Below are 27067 nucleotides of genomic sequence, written 5' to 3'. Positions count from 1 at the left end.
GTAAAATCATCTTTGTGCAACAAATTTGTGCCTTGCTTTGCATCCATCAGTTTCTGGCTTTGTGTGCATGTAGCGCGTCAGTGATTGTAACTTCCTTATGATTCTTTGCTTCTTATCCTCCCCTCTTACACCACTTTGATTTTTGCCCAAGAGCTTAGATTCACTCAGTAGGCCGACATGTATATAAGCGTATATTCTTGTGTATACATACAAATACTGGTGTATGCACGTAAATGTACTTATATACGTCTATACAGGTATATAATCGTGTTTACACGTATACATGCGTATATATTCGTGCTTCCATATTATATATACGTGAGTAGACACATACAAAGACGCACTGGATGTATCCACGAATTAACTTGTGTATACTTGTATTTGTATGTATGTATGCACACTTATATATGCATATATACGTCTACTATACACATAAATACTCAAGTATGCACATATTTTCTCGAGATACAACTGCATACGCGCATATGATGTTCGTTTATACGCGTATATACTCGTATACACCTGACACGCGTATAAACGTAGCACGTATATACACGTGTCACGTATGTACTCATGTAGACACGTATACACTCCTGTAGGTAATCACATATATCTGCTTATATGCTCATATATACACGTATATACTTGAGTAGGCACGTGCATGCATGTATCTGATGTATACATGTATCTACTCATATAGGATCATGTTTACTCGTGTATAACACGACACGAATATATTCGTGTATACACGCATATACTCGTGAATATACTTGTAACTATAAAAACAACCGATATATACAAGTTTTAGGGTTATTTATAATGGTTTTGCATCTATTTTTAACTATGACCACTTTACCCCACGCTATGACCACTTTCCCCCACCCCATGGGGTAAAGTGGTTATAAAAACATAGCGAAAAGAAAGTGCTATAAAACTACTAAAATCAATGTTTTTCTTTCTAAAATGCAATGTACCGTGTTCTTTAATAATGCAATGTAAAATAACAACAAAAAAAGTTGAAGTGTTTAAAGAATTTGTTGTATTTATTAGCCCCCTAAGTTGAAAACCTACGATTTTATGACCACTTTACCCCACCAGACCCTATGGTTGCAAAATACGACTAACAACCGCTAATTTTGAGCACTGCTCTAAAGGAGATAGAGTTACAGACACACACAGGTTTTAGTAGTATAGACTAAAATACTAGATTGCAGCAAAAACTTTCAGTCGTCACAGTGATGAGTTTTCTAGTTTGGGGGAACACTTTGTTTGTCACAGAACTATGTAAAATATTTAACATGTGCATTTTTGTATCCTCTTATGTTTGTAGATTTGTAGGGGCTCCTTCACAAATAGGACATGTTAAATCTGCCACTGAGTGATTATAGTAATATATTCTTAGTTGAATGACCTTTGTTTTGTTTTTTCCATTAATATTTTAAGTAGCCCAATTATGAGATAATCTGACCCATACTATCTTTTGAGTCTAGTATTTAGACAAAAACTTAAAGCTTTAAAGAAAACACAAGGTGTAAGAAATCAATAAAACTACGTGTCTAAAATAAGTTCAAAATTGCTATATTGTTACAGAGCAATTTTGGTGCAAAAAGCAACTTAGTGAAAGAATAAACTAATGTTATTAAAAAAAAATTATCAACTCATGATGCTTAATTTGTATTTTAATGTGCACTGTAAATGCTTCAACCAAAAGTCGATGGTAATAGCTGTTTAAGCATTTTCATACCAATAAATTAAATCATGCAAAAATTATTTAGTATATTTTGTGCTTGCCCGGACCCCAGAGCCGATTCTAGCAGGTGTGCAGAGTGTGCACCGCACAAGGGCGGTCAAAGCAAGGGGCGGCTGCAGGCTGCATTATGTAGTCCTTATAAGCAAGAAAAATTCCTCAAGAATTTCTCACAAGATAACTTATAATAAGTCGAATAAATATGCTGAATTTTAAATGTTCAGTTATCAAAGTAAGTGTCGATTTCCCGATAGCATAGCATAGTTTAAGAAAAATATAATGTTTGGGAACATTGTGTTGGTTCATTGTCCATTAATATTTACTCTTCACACAAATGCTTCATTTGGCAGCAAAATTTGTGACAGAACCGGTAATCAGGCATGGATACAGGGGAGGGGAAATGGCCTCCTTTTGAAGCATGAAAGGGTGCCTTCTAAAAGGACCACCAAGGGCGGCCACTAATGTTTACCCCCAAGCGTTTATAGACTTAAACAATGAAGGCATATTTTATTTATAAAAAAAAAGCTATACTGATTAGATACTCTCGCAAGCATTTCAAACAACAAATTCTGTGTTCAACAATCGTGGATGCGTGGAAAGAAAGTGGAAAATTGCGACAACTTTGAGAGTCAAACATATGAATGACGAACTAAAATTTTGTAATTTCCCCCTTTACGGCAATTTTTTTTTATTATAATCCCGAATGAACTGCCCGGTTTCAGATCAGGTAGGAGGACAGGGCTCTTGCGCCAAGTAGGAAATTTAAACGAAGCTCCAAAACGAAGATCCAAAAGGATGCCATGATCACCTTAACGAGACTAAAAAAGGCTTAAAATTGCGTTTCTAGGACTTTAATTTCGGAAAATTTCGCGGGTTGAACCACTGATCTTAAGTCTCTGGTTCACAATTAAAATTATTTATTAAGTCTTTGATTCACCCCTTCCACCTTAACTTAATCAAAAAAATGTTGGCTCCGAAATCCAAAATGTGTTTTTAGAGGACAGCCCTTCCTACGTCATCAAAAATTGTTTAATGATATTTTTCGGATTTCTTTTTCCGAAATTTTTGCGATGGACTATTTGCGATTACTACCAAAGACAGTCTCAATTAGCGTCTTTAGAGAGGCCCCAAATCCCACCCCCTCTCACTTAATTTATTGAAAAAAAAACTAAAATTGCGTTTTTCAAACACCAGTTTCAAGAACTTTCGGGGAAGGACTCTGGATCCCCCTTTTCTCCAGTTCAATCACTATATCCCAAAATTTCGTTTTTAGACGGTTCCGTGGAGCTACAGAATCCTTCCTGCCTAAACTAGCCTGAAATTGACTTCAGTTTCAAAAAACAGTTGGTGAGGGCACACCGAACCCCTGCCCGCTCTTAGTCCCATCATTATTAAACAATGCCTAAAATACGTTTTTGGGACTTCAATTTCTAAAAAATTCCGGAGGAGAACTGCTTGAATTACGTAAATTTCTATCGAGCTAGGGCATACCCATCAATCGTCGAGATGAGGTGGACAATAGTCCATAGTTTTATTTTTCCGATATTAATATCGAAAAACATCCGTTAAGATCCGCCGAAGCGTCAGTTTCGTTAACATCACCAAAGATAGTATATAAAATTGCGCTTTTGGAAACATTCGCTTGGGAGCCTCAAAACCCTTCCTTCTAAAAAATAGCCTATAATGGATTTTAGTTCTGAAAAATATTTCGGTTTGGAATATTTTCACGTTTCCCCTATTGTTTTCAAATATAGCCAAAAATCGGTTTTTGAAATAATAGGGCCGAGAAATTACCGGAGGAAAGCCGCTAGATCCCCTACCGTCATCGAAGACAGCCTAAATTTGCGAACTTCAATTTCGAAAACTTTCGATGGGAGACAATTGAATCTCCCTCCTTCTAGCAACGTCAACAAAGGTAACCCAAAATTGTGTGTTTAAAGCTTCAGTTTCGGAAAATTTTTGTGAAGAGCGCCGATCCTTCCTACGCTACGGTCATAATAATAGCTTCAAACTAATTTCAATTTTGAAAGAATTTTAGGAAAGAACTCCAACATTACTATTACCTGATATTTCGAAAAAGTTCCTAAAATTGCGATATTTGACGTCAATTTCGAAAATTTCTCCATGCACCCTGAATATACCCGACTCTTTTGTCCTTGCAACCGAACACAACCAAAGATTAACTAAAACTATTTTTCATACGCCAATTTCGATAATTTTCTCTAAGCAATCCCCCCGCCCCCACGCTCTCCGTTTCCCCCTCCTCCGTCCTTCCTCTGATGTCACCGAAGATAGACTATAAAATGCGTTTTTAAGACCAGTAAATTTCGGTATCTCTTACTTTCTTCAAAGATATAAATTGTACCTAAGGAGTTTCTTACTGTAAAACTTTTCTTCCTTTTTATAAGTTCATCATTCTTCTGTTTTTTTCCTCCTTTCTTTTTTAAATTTGAACTTGGTAGGGGAGACCAGGGCGAGATGACGAGTTGGGCAAGTTGACGAATGTCTCAATTTTTCCGTTTCCCACTAGGAAGCAGGACCAACTGAATACTACTGGTTCTCCTATCGGCTGGCTGTTCAGCAATAGTATAAAGATGCTGAAATAGCAATTTTTTTTTGTTAGTTCTGAAGCTCTGATTGTTTATCGGTGCCATGTTAAAACTTTTATGCATGTGTAAATAAGCTCTGCTACAGATACAGGCATGATAGATTATTCCTCTTTAATATGTATGAGTAACTTAGTTTATAAACTGCCTACCACCATGAATTAATGTCAATTAATCGCCTTCCTTTATGGCAATGAAGGTGAATTCTTTCAAACAAACAGTCTAGGGCAAGATGGTGGGCCGAAACACGGGGCAAAATGACAAGACTTCTCTTAACAAGTTTTGCTTCTAAAAAGGATTATTGTGACTCTTCAACATAAAAAGGGATGCAATGGCAAGAGTGGTGGCATGAGGAATGTTCCAATTATGAAAATGGCATTTTTATTTGTAACTATTGTTAGCTGCATGACTTAACACTTCAACATTACGTTGCCCAAGCTTTACGCATAATTTGATGTTTTGGAAGATGTAAAAACACAGTTATTATTTGTTGAACTATGTTATATGTTCAAAAGATAAAATATATTCAACCTTTTAGAGTGTTGTCATCTTGCTCCAAGGCCAAAGTCATCTTGCCCCAGTACTGGGGCAAGATAAAGATGTGTTAAGGCTGTGAGCAAATGAAAATATCCTTCATTTATTTTATTCGAAAAATTAAATGGTAATATATTTAATACTACAAAGGACTATTCTAACAGCTCATGTAAAATTAATTTTATTATCCTTAAAAATAAATTAATAAACAACAAAAACTGTTAACACAGTCATCTTGCCCTGGTCTCTTCTACAGAAAATTCGAAGAAAGATTTATGTAGACGTTTAAGATGAGTCAAAATATGCAAATTACATTTGAGGGGCGGCACATCAGGTCTTTGCACGTGGGCGGCCGACACCGTAGGATCGGCCCTGCCGGAAATAATACACTTACAGAAGATTTTTTTTTCGCTTATGACTAATTTGAGGACTTTGTATGAAGTTCTGCCGATGATGTCATTCTTTTTTAAAATTTACACCAAATGTACTGAAACATTTGCAGATAAAAAAAATTATGTTGTTTATTCTCTAATAGTGCTAATTTCTGTTTCTGTCGGCCATAGAGTTATTTTTTAACAATGCCATTTTTTAAACATATGCATGCAGATAGTCAAAATTGGTAAATGTCCCATTTTGAGGACAAATAAATAAATTTTCGCTTTATATATGCATAGCATCTAATGAAAAGAAACCAAGGCAACATCAAAAAACAATTTATAAAAAAAAGAATAAATGTTGCAATATATCTCCATTTGGTTGTAACTTTATCTCTACTCTGTGTATTCCAACTGTTGAAAATTCCCGCAGTTTCCAGCTGATATTCTGTTCTTTGTTTGAATTTTTCCTCTATTGCACTTTTTGATGAACGTTTAAGCTCTTTCACGCAGCTCGGTTATTAGCTTGCCCGTTTTACAGCACCCCAACATCAAGGGTGTATCCAAAGAGGAATTCAGGGATGCTTCCCTTAAAACTCAGAAAATTTTCTTTTTTGACCTTAGACATGGTTTGTACGCTTTTAAAAGGCCTTTAAAACTGCTTGAAATAACAAGTTTTATTTTCATGTGCTTGAAAAACGTTAAAATTTACCTTTGATCCAGTTGAAAAAAACTCATGGAAAATATTTTTGCTGTTGTTTTTGTGGCTAAAAACGATGCATTACATACCAACTGTCAAACAATTTTGTCTACTGGAACTGAGTGAGAAATTATTTTGTTGTTGAGTGTTGTTTGTTTAGAAATTATTTGTTTTGTTTTATAATTTGTAAGAAATTATTTTGTTGTTTTGTTAGAAATTGTTTTGTTTTGTTTGTTTTGTTGTTGAAAATTGTTTTGAGAAATTATTAACTGAGTGAGAAGTTATTTGAGAAATTATTTGTTGTTATTTGAAATTGTTTTGTTTTGTTTTGTTATTTTTTGTTTGTATAAATTATAAAAAAAAGTTTGCATTTTTAAATGTTAACTAGTCCATGGAAAGCTTATTTTATCATTGTATACTCTTTGAAAACAAATTTTAATTTTACCTACGAACCATCATTCCTCTGAATTGTTTTTGGCTATGTCACTGTCCCACGTGGGACTGATCGCAAGTTCAACATGAAAAAGTATACATTTTTTGTGTTGATAATGAAAAATGCTGATAATTAGTTGTTTCATTACAAATATTTTTGTGGCATGTTATTACAAAACTGGCATTGTTGTTTTTCAGTGATGCCTTGTCTGCTATCCAAGTTATCAAGATGAATGGTGAAATGAATGACTGGAACAAGTAAAAGTTTAACTTATTTTTATTAATAATAGGGTTCTTGTTATTATCTTCAGGTGTGTTAACGTGTTAAGTGTTTACAAAATGAATTTTTAGCAAGTAAAAACAGTATGAGGTTTTATGTATCATTGCAAAAACCTTAGCTATTTTTCATAAAGTAATAAACATCCAATCAAAATAAATCTGAAAAAGGAGTAAGATTGTCCCCCAAAGAAAAAAAAGCTAAAGCATAAAACTCTTTGTTTTATTTTATAAATTGAATTAAAATCGTAAAACTTATAATATTCTAGACATATTGGTGTTGCTAAGGATATGTACCTAAATATTGATAAGTATCATTAGAATGAAAGGAAAGATGATGTAACTTTCCTGCTGAATTTAATTTTTAAGTCTATTCGAACCACTCCAAGCCTGATCCGCGCGTCGTGCAAATATCTTTTGAGCGCCTTTATGCAGTGGCATTCAAGCAAAATATAATTTACTCCTGGGGTCAGGTTTTTTAGACAAATAAAATGTGGAAGAAGAAAATACGTTTGGCATTTAATTTATTAAAAATTAATATAAAAACAATCTGCAAATTTTCAAATTTTGAACACAGTATACGTTTTTACCTTATATCTCGAAGTTATTTCAAGTATGGGCAGATGTAAGGGAACAGCGATAGAAATTGACTTTTGGAATCTGACTCTTTCTCTTGAAAACCTCGCATTGAGCTGCCGTTAAAAAAGAGATTGCCAGTTTCAGTTAATCAAAGCATTTTAAACCAACAGTTAAAAACAATCTTGGAATGTGATCGAAATAATTATTGCTTGCTAGTATGCAGTTTAAATTTCTAATATTTGATATACTGTTCAGAAAGCAAGATGTCTGTTCCTGGACTTCATATTGATCAATATTTAGTTTGTTTCCGAAGAAAATGTTTCAAAACATAAAAAATTGTGAAAAACCCGCTTTACCGAAATAGTGGGTTTTTTTTCAAGTATACCTGCCCAAAAAACCGGACGGGTTTTTTTCAGACTGGGCCCGGTTTGACGAACCCTGCCTTTGATATGTTAATGCGTTTTTAGAAATTTTTTTTAAAAATTGTACCGGATTCGGTGCGACTTCCACTTTCTTGAAATGAAGACACAGTTCTTGATAAAAACACAGGAAATTTATTTACACTATGTACAGGAAAAATCTTCAACAACTGCTAAATTATTCATCAGCAATTAAGCAATTATCACACAACACCGTAAACTCAACGTTTACACACGTATTTACTTCCAAATACGAAAACAACACAGCGAAATGCCTCGCTATAAACAGATCAAAAAGCTTCTCAGTTCGAAATATCAATCGAAACTCACTGTTTATCCATCGCTAACGGCTTAAATACACCGAAAAGAAATTTCTCAAATATTCCACACGCTTCTGTAAAGTAGTAGACCGTTATCAATGAAAAGAAAGAAAATAGGGGTCGTATACTTTAGCCGAATGAAAAAGGGGTTGTATATTCATTACGGGAAACTATTTACAGGTTACGTTCCTACAATAATTACTATTTACAGAATTTGTAACATTGCCCCCTTCCTAAGGACTGCACGTCCCGGGCAGTACAATCCCCAGAAAGGGTGCCAAACTTCTACCACAAGTTCACAATTACACACATTAAATAATAACCAATAGTGCAAAGGAAACACAATAATAACAAGAAATATTACTAAACATTAAAAGCAATTATTACTTATCTACAACTTTTATGTTATCAACCATGGTTGTTTACGTAATACTCATGAACTATGGCCATAGTATGGGGCTAACCGATCATAATGTACAACCCTAGGTTTTGCATTAGGTGATTTTTGGATCCTCACTACGACGTCATTCAGTCGGTTAAGGACTTTGTAGGGTCCATCCCAATGCGACTGCAATTTGGGTGACAGACCTTTCCGTCGGATGGGATTCCATAACCAAACCTTGTCGCCTTCGTTGAATTCACGTCCAGTAGACCTTGTGTCGTATCGGGTCTTCATCTTCTCCGCCGCGATGTTGATTCGCTCTCGTGCGAAGTTATGAACGTCTTCCAACCGGGCCTGGAGATCCTGGATGTACTCCTCAGGCGATGAAGGCGCATCCGGAGGACGACCGAAGAGGAGATCACAAGGTAGCCGAAGCTCTCGTCCGAAGAGCACCTGAGATGGGGCATATCCGGTAGTCTCGTGGACAGCACTGCGGTAGGCCAGCAGGAACAAAGGTAGCTTCTTGTCCCAATCCTGTTGATTTCTGGATACCACAAGTGAGAGATTGTTCAGGATTGTGCGGTTAAATCTCTCCACCATGCCGTCCGATTGTGGGTGTAGTGGTGTTGTCCTAGTTTTCTCAATTCCGAGAATTTGACATAGGCCCTTAAACACAGCAGAGATGAAATTCCTCCCTTGATCGGAATGAATCTGCAAAGGTGTTCCGTATCTCGAGATCCAATGTTGGACTAGAGTCTCTGCTACGGTGGTAGCCTCTTGATCTGGAATGGGATATGCTTCCGGCCATTTGGTGAAGTAGTCGATGGAAACAAGAATGTATTTGTTCCCATCAGCAGTTCTTGGTATAGGACCCAGGATGTCGATCCCAATTCGTTCGAAAGGAGCTCCAACGTTGTACAGATGTAGCTTCCCTCTGCTTCTCTTCTTCGGTCCTTTACGAGCAGCACAGGCGTCACAAGAACGGCACCACTTCTCCATGTCATCCTTCGCCTTGCTCCAGAAGAAGCGCTCCCGAACTTTATTGAGGGTTTTCAAGACACCAAAATGTCCTCCAGTCGCACTGCTATGTATTTCTTTCAGAACATCTGAAATCCTTGATCGGGGAAGTAGTAACTGCCACCTAGATGTTTTGCCATCGTCAGATTCCCATTTCCGGTGTAGCACGCCGTTCCGTAAATGGAGTGAGTTCCATAAAGCCCAGTATCTTTTTGTTGCAGGACTGAAGATGGAAACGTCCTGCCAGCTAGGGCGTCGACTGTCACTTTCCATGAACTCTAAAATTGGTTTTATGTCGGGATCTTCAAGTTGATCTTTTCGAACTTGGTCATCACTCCATGGATCAGGTTCTGAAGATGTTGGAGTCACTGTCACCTGATACACAGTAGGGCTAGTCGTTCCATACTGTTTCTCGATTCGGGAACAATAGTGGCAGTTCTCAGGACATGGTCTCCTTGATAAAGCGTCAGCATTACCGTGAGATAACCCTTTTCGATGCTTGATCTCCATGTCATATTCCTGGAGCCGCTGTATCCATCTGGCTATCTGGCCTTCCGGATTTTTGAAGTTCAAAAGCCAAGTTAATGAGGCATGATCTGTCCGAAGCAGAAATTTTCGGCCGTAGAGGTAATGATGAAAGTGTTCTACAGCTTTCACTATGGCCAGTAACTCCTTTCTGGTGACGCAGTAATTTCGCTCCGACTTTGATAAGCATTTGCTCCAGTAAGCGATGACATGTTCATTTCCGTCAATTTCTTGGGATAAAACAGCTCCGATGCCCTCGTTGCTCGCATCAGTGTCTAGGATGAAGGATTTTTCAGGCTGAGGATAGGCGAGGATAGGCGTTGATGTTAAAGCCTCCTTCAGTCGTAGAAATGCATCTTCGCATTCTTTGGACCATTCAAACTTTTGCTTGCTCTCCGTCAGCATATGCAAAGGTCGTGCAATGTTGGAAAAACCCTTTACAAACTTCCTATAGTACGTGCAGAGCCCCAGGAAACTTCGCAGCTGATGGATGTTTTCGGGACGACTCCAACTCTTGACCGCAGATACCTTTTCTGGATCGGTTTGTACACCTTCAGAAGAGATGATGTGACCAAGGTAGTTCACTTCCCGGCGGAACAAATTACATTTGGACGGGCTTAACTTCAGATTGGCTTCCTTAAGCTTTTGCAGCACCTTCCTAAGATTTGCCAGATGTTCTTCGAAGCTGCGTCCCACGATGATGATATCGTCTAAGTAGACCAGACAGGATTCGTAAGAAAGTCCTCTTAACACTGTCTCCATAAGACGCTCGAACGTAGCTGGTGCATTGCAGAGGCCGAAGGGCATCACTTTAAACTGCCATAAGCCTTGTCCAGTTGTAAATGCTGTCTTTTCTCGGTCATCAGGGTGTATCTCAACCTGCCAGTAGCCGCTCTTCAAGTCCAGGGTCGAAAACCACTTGTGTCCGGAAAGAGTGTCCAAGGTGTCGTCTATCCGTGGAAGAGGGTAACTGTCTTTCTTGGTGATTTCATTCAGCCGTCGGTAATCGACACAAAATCTGGTAGAGCCATCTTTCTTTCGGACCAAGACGATGGGAGAGGCCCAAGGACTGGATGAAGGTTCGATTACATCATTCTCCTTCATCTCTTTCAGGAGGGTCTCAACCTCTTCCTTCTTGGCGAACGGTAGTCGTCTTGGATGCTGTTTAATAGGGGGGTGTTCTCCAGTGTAGATCCTATGCTGCGTTAAATTCGTACGGCCAACATCCTCCGATGTAGATGAAAACAGATGCTTGAAGTCATCCACCAATTGTTCCGCAGCAGTTCTTTGATCTTTCGATAAGGGTGCACTCCCAATTAACTTCGATGTCAAGGACTCGGAAGACACAGTCTCGGGGGAATTGATTCTTCTAATGATGCAGTTTACTGGAGTACAAGTTGCCAACACTTCACCTTTTCGGATATTCCTTGGCCTTTCACTCACGTTGGCGACTCTAACAGGAATCACATCCTTAGAAAGGTCCACAAGCGTAGATGCTACCAGCACTCCTTTTAGGCTATTGCTTAGGTTAGGGTATTCAATGAGTCCAAATTGAAAACTATTGCTTTCTTCAAGGGAGCCAGGTATTAATGATTCTGACCTTGAGGGAATCGATAAATCTGTTTGGGCTATTATTTGATGAGCGGATTTTACATCACTTTCTGCAGGGAAAACGGTTATGTCCTCTCTCATCGAGTGCAGCTCATTAGTCTTGAAGTCGAGAGTGAAGTCATATTTCTTCAAAAAGTCCAATCCGAGAATGAAGGGGTCCGTGATATTAGCGACGAATGCCGTATGATGGTAGGTGGCATTCCCAAACATTATTTCCAAGTCCACTTTACCGTCAATCTCGATTTTGTCACCTGTCACAGTCTGGAGACTTACGCGTGGCGATGTCCACAGCAGTTTCAATCCAAATTCACGAGCCACATCTGTCCTAATGATTGTCACATTGGCTCCAGTGTCGACAATCAGTCTGCAGGGGTTCCCATTTACATGTGCGTAAATGAAAAGTCCATCACTGCCACTACTAGAAGAGGAAATCTGCAGAGCTCTAGTGGTGGTGATTTCCTTCCCTCGCGTAGCTTGGCAAGCCGGACAACTCCTTCGCAGGTGTCCTTCACTACCGCATTTCCAGCACTTCTGCTCTTGTTTCTTTTGGGCTGTTATGCTGCTCAGATGTCGTGTCAAGTCACCGAGTTGTCTCTCAAGTTCAGCGAGGTGGGACGACCTGGAATCAGACTCATCAGCTTCCTGAGTCCGGATTAGATGGCGATCCATACGGGTTGCTTCTTGGGCGGCCTCGTATCTCATCGCATACGCAACAGCAGAATTCAGGTCTTTGACATCCGCCATCCATAGAGCTTTCTGGATTTCCGGATCTCGAACCCCGTCGATGTAGTAGTTGAGTGCCAGGTTGTCCCGAACATCCGCAGGACTTTCGCAAAAAGCAAGATGAGACAGTCTCTCGACGTCCGGCGCTAGCTCTTGCAGGGTTTCCCCGGTTTTCTGGAAACGGGACTTCAACTGGAGTCGGCTGAAATCTTTCTGGCACTTCTCACCGAAGCGAAGCTCCAATGCAGATGTGAGGGCGGCGAAATCCAGGCGCTGGCTGTCCGGAAGGGTCTGAAGAATGTCCGCTGCGTCACCTCTCAGGGATGCTGCAAGATGACAGGCCTTGGTAGCAGAGTCCCATCCGTTCGCTTCCGCCACTATCATGAATTGGGTCTTGTATACCTGCCACGAACTTTTCCCATCAAATGTGGCCAGTTTAATGGACGATCGAGCAACAGATGTGGGAGCGCCAAACTGTACAGAACTGCTTTCCGCGGTCGCCAATCTCCGTTCCATGTCTTTAATTATTTCTTCCTTAAATGAAGTAAATTTCTTGTCTTCTTCTTCCAACTTATTTTCCACATTGGCGATACGCTCTTCCACAGTATCAAATTTTTCTTCCAGAGCATCAACTTTATCTCCCATGGCGGTTAGTTGATTCTCCATCATGGTTTTCATCGACGTTAGGTCACTTTTTATTTCATTTTGACTTGTAGTAATTTTAGCAGTTAAATCACTATTTAACTGTTCTTGGTTAGTCGCCAATTCATTTTTTAATTGTTCTTGGTTAGTCGCCATATCATTTTTTACAGAGTTGATTGCGTCAAGAAGTTGTTTTAATTGTTCATCCATTGCGCGAGTAATCACCATAAAAATAAAGTCCAAATTCAAAAAGTCTTTGTGAAAAAAATGTCCAAAGTCACACTTACTCCAAGAAAGTCCAGAAGAAGCCCCACGTTGGGCGCCAAATTGTAACGGATTCGGTGCGACTTCCACTTTCTTGAAATGAAGACACAGTTCTTGATAAAAACACAGGAAATTTATTTATACTATGTACAGGAAAGATCTTCAACAACTGCTAAATTATTCATCAGCAATTAAGCAATTATCACACAACACCGTAAACTCAACGTTTACACACGTATTTACTTCCAAATACGAAAACAACACAGCGAAATGCCTCGCTATAAACAGATCAAAAAGCGTCTCAGTTCGAAATATCAATCGAAACTCACTGTTTATCCATCGCTAACGGCTTAAATACACCGAAAAGAAATTTCTCAAATATTCCACACGCTTCTGTAAAGTAGTAGACCGTTATCAATGAAAAGAAAGAAAATAGGGGTCGTATACTTTAGCCGAATGAAAAAAGGGTTGTATATTCATTACGGGAAACTATTTACAGGTTACGTTCCTACAATAATTACTATTTACAGAATTTGTAACAATATGTATTAAAGCCACTGATCTAAATCCGAAATCTAAAATAAATAACACCGATAAAATAAATCCTCTCTAACTGATAAATAATTATTCAAAGTGTTATACCTGTCAAAACATGACTACAGAGTACTGAATAGATTTCTTAATTGAATTAGAAGATATTTCCCCTTAAAATCTGAAACTAAAATCATTTCCGGTAAAATTAGAAATTCTAAACTACGGAACCATTACAACAGACATTGAAGTTAAGATCCAAAACAAACACATAGTGGCTCCAAAGTTTTTTTGTTTTTTTTTAATTTAATGCACAAATAGATTAAAGAGATAAAAATGGGGGGGGGGGAGAAAACCGAGTAATTATGGTCAACTCATTATTTTTCGGCGCTATTAAAATACCTAAATTATTGTATGCAACGTATTAGTATTAAGCACATTTAAGTAATATGCAAATGTTCTTATGGTATTTTTTTATGTATAATAACATGATGCAGTTGAATTACAACTTATTAAAAATCAAAAAAATACTATGATTGCACAAATTACAATACAAGATATTCAACGCAAGAACCAAAATGGAGATAAGCAAATTTCTTGCTCCTTGTTTGCTGAACCTTGTGTAGTATAAATATACCGAAATAGCATTCGCAACTCCACATTAAGAAGGAAAATGCCAATGTATGCATTAATTAGTCACTTGTTTTCAGTGTAAAAGATTGCGCTTTTGAATAGCATGTTTAAACACATAACACACCAAGTCAATAGTTTTTCCTTTTAGATTCTCAGCGAGATGGATTAATTGTTTCAATGAGCAGTATAATTTCACTACCTCCATTAGATATAAATATGAAAAATTCCATGTTACTTTTCGGTTCGTGTTTATTTTTGTTTCATTTGAAGCATTTTTGATATATAGAGCTCGGCGCCTTTTTGGCTCTGGCGCTGTTGTACCGCACACGACCTTGCACATAGGGACAGCGCGGCCCTGAGTCTATTTGATAAAAGTACACCACCTGTTCTTAAAAATTACGTTTCAATTAAAAATGTATTATTATTATTATTATTATTATTATTATTATTATTATTTTGTATTTTCTTAATATAAGTAGTAAAACCTTTGTTGCATCATTAAAATAAAAAAAAATGTAGGAATTCTTTTTTCTTAAACATTTTTTGAGTCAAAAACTTCTCTTGAAACTTTCCTAGGAAATCTTCATTTGGGCAGTGAGACCAATGAGTTTCTTAAGCAATTTTACTTGCAACATACCCTTAATGAATACAAGTTTGAAGGACCATCAAATTTGGTGGTGCCTGTGCCGGGGCTATGTTTAATAGAGGCTTGGAAGACTATTAGGCAATGGATATAAATTTAATATCAGGAGTGCACATGAGGCAATTTTTGAGTATACTGTCTCAAGGCTGCTGGTTTTCGGGCCCCTTATCCTCTTTAAAACTTATACAACTGCGATTCCGGGGCGGGCCCTTCGTTTCTGACTAGACTGGCATCGCCTCTCGTTGGCCCTGAGTGTGCTTCAGGACCAACCTTCCAATTCTATTTTAACAATGCAAGAAAAAAGTAGGCCTTCGCAGTCTTACAAAATTAAAATAGTAATAATAAAAGAACAAATTGAATTTATGTACACATATAAGTAACAAAAAGTATTTGTTCTGCAAAATTTTAAAAGGTGTAGTGTAATTTTAAAATAGAAACATCCAAAATTCTGTACTATTAAGATTACCTAATTTATCTAATTAACGATCCCCAAATGTATGTTTCAGACTTTTTTCAATGAAAAAAAAAGTGTGCATAGTGTAAACTCGTGGCAAAATTCAGTTAAAAATATACATTTATGAATAAAATTGATAGCTTTATATGGACCACGACATATTTACATCTTTAACTGTTTACATAAAATAGCATCACGAAAGTCACAGCTAAATGGAGAGAAACACAAATGCCACCAAAAACCAAAATATGTTTTGAATATTAAAAAAAAAAAATGTTAAAATACAGTGGGTGATTTTTAAAATATTGCATTGAATATGCATGCCAGTTTTTCTAAGTGTTTCAAGTTAGAAAAAAAAAAAAAAAAGAAAGAACCCTCAATCAAGAGATGCAGGAGGCATGATATTTAGAATTAAAAAAGGTGGAAAAAAAACCTAATTTATCACTGTAAAGTATCACTTTAGTCCAAAATGTTAAAAGATTTTTTATTATTGCCGCAGACAACTTTGTAGTTTAAATAGATGAAAAATACTAGTCTGTACAAACCAACCAAAGCAGTCCAATGGTTTTGGAGAAGGAAAATCTGAGCGTGGGTTTTCCACCACAGTTTTAACAATGGTTAGAGTAAATAAGAGAGGATAGACCTGATTCTTTGAACCTTATTAATTTATTTTACGTCACCAAAGGTAGCTTAGAAGTGCGTTTTTTAAGCTTTGATTTTGGAAGTATTCCGCTGGTGAGTTTCCACACCACACAATTGCAACCAATAGCTTTGAAAAAATTAAATTTTGATATAGAAGACTAGAATCCCCCCCCCCCTTCCCCATCATCATTTGAAGCTTTGATTTGGAAAGAATTTCAGGAGAGAGTTCCCAAACCCCACAATTGCATATTTAGGACTTTAATTTTGAAAAACTCCCATGATAGCACACCTTGGTAAACTTTACAAACGCTCATTCCATGTCATTAAAGATCGTCTAAAATTACTTTTATGGGCATCACTTCTAAGCAATTTCTGGTTGAGGTCTCTTGACCCCCCCCCCCCCTCTTCTCCTATCATCATTCGAGATCATCTGAAGCTGCATTTCTAGAATTTCAGGTTCTAAAAATTGTCGAGGACTTCAAACCTGTCCTCTCACGAACAGTACCAATGATAGACTATTTTCAAGTTTTAAACTTTCAAATTTCAAAGAGACCCTTATTTCGACAAATTTCTGGGAAAAGATTCATGGGACGGAGCCAGAAGTTTTTGTGAGGGGGGGGGGGCGAATTTCAATGGTCAGCTTGTTATATCTTTTAAGTAAAAAAGTATCAGATAAACAGGGATGTCAATCCTCCAAGGGGTTATGGCACCCCCTTATATGCTATGGAGTACCGCTTCGCCCAAATAAGATCAAAATCCTTTCGAATCCCTCCCCCCTCCTGCTAAATTTTTCAAGGGTGCAACCTGCATCATGGATCATATTCCCTCAAATTTTAAAGCCCAGTAAACAAACGTGCTCAAAAAAAAAAAAAAAAAAAAACTTACAAAACCAAGCAAAAATGGTTAACATTGATTCCATTATACTACTTTTTCAGATCTAACAAATTGAAGTTTAATAATAATCATAATAAAATTCTTGTCACAGGGGGTCAGCTGACCCTTTGACCCTGCCCTGAATCCGTGCATGACTCTCAGAAAACTTCTTCATTCAATTTCGAGATCCTTTAAGAATTCAAATTCCAAATAATGTCGGAAAAGGACCTCCATATTCCCCCTCCCCCTTCTCAACAAGACCATATCCAGAGGAGGTCCCGTCAGACCAAGTCCTCCCCCTCCCCCCCGAAACACGAAATGTTTCGGAACGTAAAACAGAAGGATTTTTTTTTAATACTTATGTCAGAAAAGGAAAATAACAAAGTGTTTTTATTCTTAATTTTGTAAGCATACTTGTAATTTAGACACTTATTAGGACTTCCTGCTCTCTTTCCCAATTCAATTCAGGGCCATCCAGGGCCAAGGCAGGCCCCTTGTCCTTGTCAGTTTGGTAGACTTGCCCTCCTTTCCCCTATACTCATATAAAACTTACACTAGGCCAAATTTGAGTTGGGGACTCCTCAAGGGCCAGGCCCTTAGTTTCCAATTTAGCTAGTATCCAGTTTCCACGATATGCCAAATTCAGCTCCTTGATACATCCTACGTAAAAAATGCTGATCATGATTCTGGCGGTTTTGAACCATATTTCTCAAGATAAATTTTTGTGATTCATATGTTTCATATCTTGCCATTTATTTAATACCGAATTTCGTATTTTGGAAGTTCTTTTGTTATTGCTTGTTTCTATCTTACTTCTACTGTATACTGTTAATATCTTAAGCATGAGAAAAAAAATATAACACTTATCCACTGTTTAATTTTCTGCACTGCTTGTGCTTGAAGAAAAAATTGTTTGTTTTGAGAAATATTTCGTTTTATTTATTTTGTAACTTAAAACAAGTGTGTCTTGCAAAGTTATAATCATTTTTGTAATACTGTAGAATCAACTTCTGGAAAGTGCAAATAAAGTGCTTTAAAAAATTTCAACTGTTCTAGAGTCTTGTGTAAGTTTTTGAAATTCCTTGAAAAGTACTCCAATTTTGTCTCTTATCAAAAAAAACAAAGTATAAGTTGTCCAAATGGCCAGAATATTACTCTTTAGTTACTTATTTTCTGAATCTCTACACCATTTCATTGAAAGAATTTTGTACAGTTTTTGCTATAGGGCATTTGATGAAATGGGAAGGGGAATGTTGGTGAAATGAACAAAACAAATTACACCAAAAGCCAATATAAGCAAGTGACGATGTACTTCATTTTTCTTCTCCATCGCTTTTCCTCTCTGTCGATTAATGTCAACGATTTGTCGAACAAGCAACTTTTACTCTGATTGATCTTGACATGTAAAAGAAGCAGTGCAGAAAATTAAACAGTGAGTGCATAACTTTCAAAAGATTTTGTTTGCCTATTTTTCTTCATGTTTTTTGTAGTCTCAATTACCCCCGTTACTCTCCCTCCACACCTTGGAATTTACCCTCCGCACCCAATTTTGAGGCGGTATAATGCCTCAAAATACAGATTTTTTATATCTATTTTTCAAACATTTTCCCCGGACCCCCTGAAATAATGGATATTCCACATCCCACTTAAGGAGCCACTTTCCTGTTATCCTTCACAAGGGTGATATGCAAGGTAAATAATAAAAAATAATTAAAAATAATAGCAGCAGGAGCATTAAAAAACGAGACAAAAAACATGCGAGCTGTAACAGTAATAAAGGCACATACTGGGGGAAGTAGTCTGTTACACCTATGACAAAAAAGTTCAGCCTGCAAAAGGGAAAAACGTACCTGAAATAACTCAGTGCACAATCAAGTCGAAATCTGGCTCTGTAAGTGCGTTTAGAACTGTTACTTCTATGTTAAATATTTTTATGCGCTCTTGTATATACAGTCGGACCTCCATATATCGAAGTAGCAAATTGCGGGGAAAATATTCGATATATAGAAATTTTGATACATAGAAATAATCTTATTTTATCATAAAACATTAAAATTAAAACTAATTTTTGCCAACTGTAATACTGTTTCATGTTTTTGAGTAAGTTTCAGTACTTTTACTTTACTTAAGTACTTTCGGCTTTCTGATTTCTCATAGTAGCAGGAACTCTGCTTGCGGAAATACTAAATTTAGCAATCATTAGGAGATTTTCGTTTTGACAATTTAATACAGAGAAAAGTAAAAACTGTATCTACTTAGCTTGAATGATTTTCACTGAAGCTAAAAAGACTAGGAATGGTAATAAACAGACAATAGGGATAACTTGAAAATGATTTTACTGTATTACTGGTTGCAATTACGATTTGAAATAAACTTGAGGGACTTTAAGAACTCTAGAACCGATCAACGACCTATCTACACACCTCTCAACCCCAGGTTCCTTGTGAGTTTCATAGCAACCTTTAGTGAACATAATTTTCTCCTCTAACCTTCAGTTTTTCATGAGATAAACAGTCTAAAGTGGAAAAAAAAATTATAAATGTCTCGAAAATTTTTTCGAGTAAATATGTGGAGATTTTTTCGATATACAGAAATAATTTTTCTATGTAATGGACATGGAAATTTGCTGGGAATTGAATATATAGAAATTTTTGACTTGTGGAAATTTGATATATGGAGGTTTTTCATATTTTGAGGAACAGTTCTAACTTAGTTAATGATCTTAAAGCAGTTCCATATTTTTCCAACATTTGGCTCCCATATCTTTAATACTGTCCTTTCCCCATCCCCCCCCCCTTTTTTCCATTCATTTTTATCTATCTTCCTTTGTTTATTTTTACCTTTTTTGTCTTGGTTGAAATCCCCCCCCCCCTTTTTCTTCTATTTATCTTTATTTTTTACTTTTTCTGAATATTTTTGTTTCTTTTTATTTTATTAAATGGTGTTTTTTTCTTCCATTCAGCTTTTCCTTTCTTGTGGTTCATGGTTACTGATATTTTCTTTTTATTTAAGCTTCGGCTTCATTTTTGTCCAATTAAATTCTCTCTTTCTGGGTTTACTGTACCTAAGAGAAAGCTCTTGGCCTTTGCTTGCATTCATATTAGTTCCTGTTCGGTTTATAATTTTCTCATTGGTGTTTGGCTAATCCGCTATTTTTATCTTTTAAGCTGCATGCTTATCTGCTCTTGGCTTTTGTTGGATGTCTTTTCATCCATAAACTCATTACTTTTTGCATTGAAAAAGGCGTTCCCTGTAACGCTGAAACATGTGTCTGCTGTTATTGGCAATTTGTGCTTTTTTTGACATTGTTTTTTCTTACATTATCTGGAGGTTTGACTGTATATATATTTATAATACACACACACGCACACACATATATATATATGTACATACACATGTGTGTGTGCTTGGGCAATATGCGAAACCAGGCCCCTCCCGGAAAAAATTCTGGATACGGCCTTGCCCCCCAACACCACCAAAGATCGTCTGAAACTGCGTTTTTAGAAGTATGCTTTCAAAAATTTTCCGATAGAGATCCCAGAGACCTCTTCTCTGTCTTAATCAAAGTCTGCAAGGCTGTTTTTAAAATTTCAACTTCAAAAAAAAAAAATACCAGGCGAGGGACCTCGAACTCCCCCCTCCCCCCAGCACTGCTACAGATTGTCTAAAATGGTGTTTATAAAACTACAATTTTGGAAACGTTCAGGTAAAGAAACCCCTGAATTCCCTACATATGAGAGAATACTAGTTACGATTTGGTTTATATTGCTAACACTTCAATCTTGTAATGACACCTACCTAAACCAGGAGCTGAAATCTTTCTTGCTTTATCTCCCTATCTTTAAAATGCGTTTAAAATTGTGGGGCTGCCTAACTGACACTCCCCAACTTTTGACCACAGGATGGCCCTGCATTCGTTTTATTCCTCTTTTCTCGTACTACTTAAAAAAAGAACTTTTAAACTTGCAAGATTGTGCACGTGGGGAAGGGGCGGGAGTATATTTACCCCTGAAAGGGCCAGTTTTGTGGGATCGCTCGGGCCATTTTAACGGTCCAGTCCGACCATGGAGGTTCATGAGCCCCATGACCCTGCCCACAGGCTACTGATAGACAAAAAAAAGGGGGTTCAAAAGAGGTGTGAAGGGCTCTGGGACGGAGCCCTTAAACCTTTTTTTTCTCTGTAAAATGGGACATCAAATTTAAATTTTAACAGTAGTGATTAAATGGCTTCACGAAATTCAGAGCTGATGACCAACGTTGAAGAAAAAATTGGCGAGTTTTTTCTTCGTTAAGGGAAGGTTTGGAGAGGTTCTTTCGTTGAAGAAAACCCATTTCATTTCAAAGTTCCATCCTTATAAAATAACACAAACAAAGCCCATTTATTAGGAATTTTTAGCTTTTATTATTGTGAAATAAATGAATTCATCGAGTAAAAACTCATTTTTCAATCAGTCTTTGATTTTTAACTCTGAAAAGTGAGGGTGCAGTTTCCCCCTTGACCCCTTGTGCGAGCCGCCTATGACCTTGCCCTTGTATCCACCCCTGTGTCTTACTCACTGCAATAATAGTCAGAGTATGCCAAAATATTTTGTCATACCCAGTTAAAAGGCTAATATAAATATTGTATAGTGTAATTTTAAAATGCAAATAAGGAGTTTACTTTCAAACTGGATTAAATCCAGTTTTATATTCTTTTAGCAAAATGAAAAAAAAAAAAAAGTTTTGTGCACAAACACTAACTGTTAGAATTTCGAATTTTTCACCATGTTTTGGTAGAATAACAAGTGACTAGTGGTATAAGTCTAGGAATTTTTCCACAATTTTATCACACCTAAATTGCCAATTTTATTTTGGATATATTCCTTTTTGGTGTAAAAGAGTGGATATCATCAGTTTTGAAAAGAAAAAAAAAACACGCCTTTTCTTTAGAAATCAATTTTAAAATTGAAATAAAATATTCAACAATCACAATTTTTCAATTATCCACAATTTAATCATTAATTAATCACAATTTAATAGCTATATCAATTATTTAACATCAATTTAGTAATCACAGTTTGAAGTCGCGCTTACCTAACTGATAACAGACTTGCACAAGGCGCAAGGTGCTGCAATCTCTTAATACGGACGGGTATCATGCTTGATTGGAAATGTTCTGCCAGTGCCTTGCTCCTCTATTTAATTTGTGAACTACTTTTGAATTAGAAGTGGCAAATTCAAATTTGGATATGTGCCCTTTTGACATAAAAATGAACGAGTGGATACCAACAAATAAGGGATAAGTTCCACTTTGCTGTAAAAGACCTGGCGAGAAATAAGGGGATGGATATACACCGTTTAGGTGGTAAAACCAATGTTTTCGCGTTTTTTAACAGTAGATATAAATTTCTTCAAGAAGAAAGAAATTCATGGGTTGTTAGGACTTATTCTAGAGATTCTGAAAACGAAAAGAAAAAAAAGTTTTTTTTTCCAAAAGTGGATATAATCCGTTTTGAAAGTAAACTCCTCAAATGCTGAGTGTGTATTTACTGTGTATATTAATTTAATATCAGTTCATAAAGCAGCTCTTTTAATAATATCAAAATATTTCAGTAGAACAAATTTTTTCTTTCTTTTTACATTTGCTTCTGTAAATTGTTCTGTTCAAAGGAATATGTGTATGTGCGTGCAATAAGCAGAATACCCTGAAGTTATGTATGTTTAATTATTTAGGGATCACTGTGAACAGCCATCTTTTTCTGCTTCTCTGTCAAAGTGTTTGGCCAGTGATAAAACTAAATCGCAGCCAGATTTAAATTCATGGAATTACTCGTCTCCAAGTGTAAGCAATTCTCCTGTTACGAAATCAGCGGAGTCCAAAGCAATAAAAAAACCTTGCAGAAAGCGTGAAGATGGATTTCAATCTTCAGAAAGAAATAGGTATGAAATGTTTCAAGTAAGTGTTTTAAGCCGAAAGTTCTTGAAAGTAATTATAAAGGAAGAGGTAATGACATAACTGATTTAGCCTAAAATAGCTTTTTGATAATGAGTTTGCAAAACTTTTAACAAGATTTTTTAGAAGTATTTAGAAAGTATAACAATATTACATATTTGTACAATGTTTTAAAATATTGCATAATTTAAAGGAAAAATTAAAAAGTCCTTGTAAAAATACCACTGTTAAATACTTCTTTTTTGTGTGATCGTTACTTCAACACATAAATAATTAAAGTTATTTGTTTATTTATTTATTTATTTAATTATTTTCAAAGGGAACATTACATTTAAAAAAAAATGGGGAAATGTGTCACATGATTAATCTTCTGAAACATGATTATACAAAATTTCAAACATAAACTCATTGCAAAAAGTAGCCTAGATAGTCTTGTATGAAAATCAAATTTTAAAAGCATAAATAACATTAGCAAACTGTAACAAGTAAAGGTTTATGGAAAACTTTAAAGCTTGAAAGTAAAGTGGAAGAGTGTTAAGAGTCTTAGCATTGCACATCACAAAATACAAATTCACATAAACTTTTCCTCTTTATACCTGAAGAAGACCCAACAATAATGAACCTTGTAATACTCATCAGACGAATGTTGTATCTGACAATCCCTATGAAGTGTGTTTTGTGTATTCATATTATGTGTTAAACATTTCAATATATTTAATCCCTAACTTTTTTCATTATTGGGTGCACTTAGATTGTTCGTAACACTGGGAGCCTTTGTTTTTACTCTTACATCTGCACCTCAGAGCCAGACTGACATAAGTCTAAAAATTGCAAATTTCCGTTTATTAGTGCAATGTATGTAGAAGCCTATTCTACACTTAGTCATGTGAACATAATCTCTTTATAGTAAATAAAAGTAAGGTTTCAAAGAAATTCTGGAAGGAAGTCTGGCAGACCTGCGCCCAAAAAACCCCATAGCACCTACAGCCTTGAAATTTTGTACAAAATGATTTCGAGCCCCGGGGGTGTGCACCTGGGGCTTTACTTTTTTTTAAATTCAAATTAGTTTTTTTTTTTTGTAATTAACTTTATAAGCTCAAATTTCGCGTTAATTGTATATTATTGCCTATTAAAGGGGTGAAAAATTACTTGCATATATTAATACTATATATCGTTGGAAAGGGTAGTCTTTTCTGCATTCTACGCAATTTGTTTCAATGCTCTAACTTAAATACGGTGGGAGTTATTTGCGTTTTAGCTCAAACTTTTTTAGGCTTTGCTAAAATTTAGACACTACTTTCTTCATTAAATCTATCAGTAAAAAGCGAAGGAATTTTCCCGCAGTTTTCTTTTTGACACCACTAGAATGAGCGGCATTTTTACTCCAGATCTAACTTGACCTATGGTCAAAAAACTAAGTTTCTATCTCCAAAGGAAAAAAAGTTATAAGCCGTTAAAAATAAAGTTAGAATATTACCATCTCCATTAAAATTATTGATGTTTTATTTGGCATTGCCTTAGTTACTTCTTTTCGATTTGCATGTTTCTTCTTTATTACTCACAAACTTTAAGGGTTTCAATTTTAACGGAAAATCTTTGGCTCAACTAATTCAAACCATGAGCTAAAGAGCGAAATATATTACTAGAGACCACAAAAATGAAAGCGACTTTTCAACCGTACAAAACTGCAGTTTTGCAATGCTCAGGAGCCCCTTAGCCCTTACGGCTCTGCAAGTTGGTACAAGTTATTTTGAAATACGGGGAAGGAATGCTTTTTGATCCAAAGGAAGTTCATAATATGTTTTTAATCTGTTTCTTTTTAATTGACGATTTAAATCTTTGCGAGCAGGGGTAGAGCCCCCTAGTTCTTAAAAAAAATCCTTTTCAATTTTTTACCTGGGTGAAAAGAGCACGTGCTCCATCCCTTGCTTGCACCAGAAAAAGTTTTTCCTCCCTCTTGTAAAATTATCATAATGTGAGTTACATTCATCTGTCTCTGAGGTACAGATATATCTTCCCTTTTATGAATGAAAATATAAAATTTCGTCATCTTAAGTTGAATGTTTCAACCTTTCTCACAAACATGCATTAAAAGAAAAAAAGCGTGTAAGTTCATTTCAATTTATTGTTAGTGATGATTGGTTAAAATTCATATTGTATTTTACTCTAGGGGTTGTATTAATATTAATTATTATTTTCTGAAAAAGAGATCAATTTACAAGGATTTTAAGAAAAGTTCTGTATACCAATGGAATAGCTTTTTTAATAATAAAAACCTATATGAGTAATTTGTATAGTTTTTTATTTATTTCAGTGATACAAGTGCATTTATTTTTGATGATTCTGCTGTTGAACCGAGCTCGTTTTCTAGTATTGCCAGTGCTCCGACTCTCTGTAGAACTTTATCTCAGTTTAGCTTGCAGCCAGGCTTCACTATGAAGGATCATATCCAACAGGCAAAGGCTGAGTTTCAATATGTTCTTGCAGCTGCAACTGCTCTCGGTTCAAAAGTGGGAGAAGAGACGCTAACATATTTGAATCAAGGTACTTAAGAAACAGTGATTTTTAAAACAAATTGTTAAATATTGTGCAAAAAAAGTGATGCAACTCAAAGTTTGGGAAAATTGTACTAGCTATTGATTTAATATTTAAATTTGGACGCTCTTTCTCGCCACAAAACTTGCACAAGTTAGCTTACAAGATTGGTGGTAGTGGGAAGCATAAAAACTAGTCAATAGTGACATGTCAGTAAAATTTAATAATTTATAAGAAAAATTTCACAGAATTGCTTTTTTTTTTGATTGGTTGAAATGCAAGTTTGTAACCAATTTTCAGAGTGAAGATAAGTAAGAGGTATTATGCAAGGGCGCCCCCTAAGGGCAAGGGCACCCCCTCAATATTGCAAAGACCCTCCCCACCAAATGAGAAAACTACCCCTCAAAACACCCCTCCCCCTAAAAATTTCAAGGGCGTTTACTTTCATTAGTCTTATGGAGTGTGAGTGAATAAATTTAAACAAAATTGAATGTGAAACTTACAGCTCAGCAGTGTACTTACAAAACTAATTATTCCAGTAATTACAAAAGAATTCTGCCCTCTTCATAATGTTTATCTTTATATTATCTTCCAAACTGCAACCAATTTGAATATGCATCAAATGCAACATGCAATTTATTTTTTATTATTTATCTTCTACATCAGCGGTTCTTAACCTAGGGGGGAGGCAGGGAGGGACCCTAGGGGGTCGCAGAAGAATATCAAAGGGGATGTTAGGTTATCTATACTAATATTATAAAGAGAGTGGGCGGATTTTTGTGTGTTTATATGTTCGAGGCAATCTCCGGAACCATTGCACCTATTTGAAAAATTCCTTCACTATATGAAAGGTGTTTTCGTACTGAGCAACATAGGCTATTATTTTTAAAAAAATCATTTAGGCCAAATTTCACTTAAATTGCCTATTATTGGCTATTAAAGGGTGAAAAATTACTTGCACATATTAATATTATGTATCGTTAAAAAAACGTAGAATTTTCTGCATTTTTAATAATTTATTTCAATGCTCTAATTTAATTACGGCGGGAGTAATTTGCGTTCTTAGCTCGAACTTTTTTAGGCTTGGCTGAAATTTAGACACTACATTCTTCATTAAATCTATCAATAAAAAGTGAAAGAATTGTCCCACAAATTTCTTTTTGACACCATCGTAAAAAGTGACATTTTTTGCTCCAGATCTCTCTCGACCTTTGGTCGAAAAAATTAGCTTCTATCTTCAAAGGAAAAAAGTTACAAGCGTTTTTAAATCAATTTCAAAACATGTCATTTTGATTCAAGTTGTCAACCATTTTATTTTTGCGTTTCCACAGTTACGCTTTTTGAATCCATTGTTTATTTCCTTATTTTGCATTTAATATCTCAAACTTATTTTGTTTCATGTTTCCATGGTTATGGTTTTAAAATCCATCTTTCGCATTTTAATTTCTTAAAAGTATTTTAATATCTGTCATCATTGTTTGGAAGGGTAAATTTGCATGGTGTTTTTTTTCTTATATTTAAGCCTGATTGTTGAATATATGTCACTTGACACAATTTTTATTCTCAAGGTAGACTGGGCAAAGCTGGGCAACGCAGCTCTTAATATATAAAGATTTGAAAGCTACTGTTAATGTGATTGTATACCTTTTTGTTTATTTGGCGAAACATTTATT

At 36.0% G+C, this 27067-nt stretch overlaps 1 protein-coding gene across 4 annotated transcripts in view; it reads left to right on the top strand.

Moving 5' to 3' along the window:
* The window catches only part of LOC129220140 (transcription factor CP2-like), a 74473-nt gene that overhangs the window by 4461 nt on the left and 42945 nt on the right, over positions 1-27067 (top strand). For 3 of the 4 annotated variants that reach the window (XR_008580451.1, XM_054854490.1, XM_054854491.1), the window contains exons 3-5: positions 6592-6651; positions 22640-22846; positions 25174-25403. Coding sequence is in view for 3 of the 4 variants with exons in the window: in XM_054854490.1 (XP_054710465.1) it covers positions 6592-6651; positions 22640-22846; positions 25174-25403 (497 nt within the window). In the remaining variant the exon portion in view is untranslated. Of the gene's footprint in view, positions 1-6591; positions 6652-22639; positions 22847-25156; positions 25404-27067 lie in introns of those variants that run through there. The other variant, XM_054854492.1, reaches the window with a different exon arrangement.

This window comes from Uloborus diversus, chromosome 4 (assembly GCF_026930045.1).
Source record: "Uloborus diversus isolate 005 chromosome 4, Udiv.v.3.1, whole genome shotgun sequence".
In the NCBI taxonomy this organism is placed as follows: Eukaryota; Metazoa; Arthropoda; class Arachnida; order Araneae; family Uloboridae; genus Uloborus; species Uloborus diversus.
Note: the sequence above shows the minus strand (reverse complement) of the source record. Positions and strands in the feature narration are given on the sequence as shown.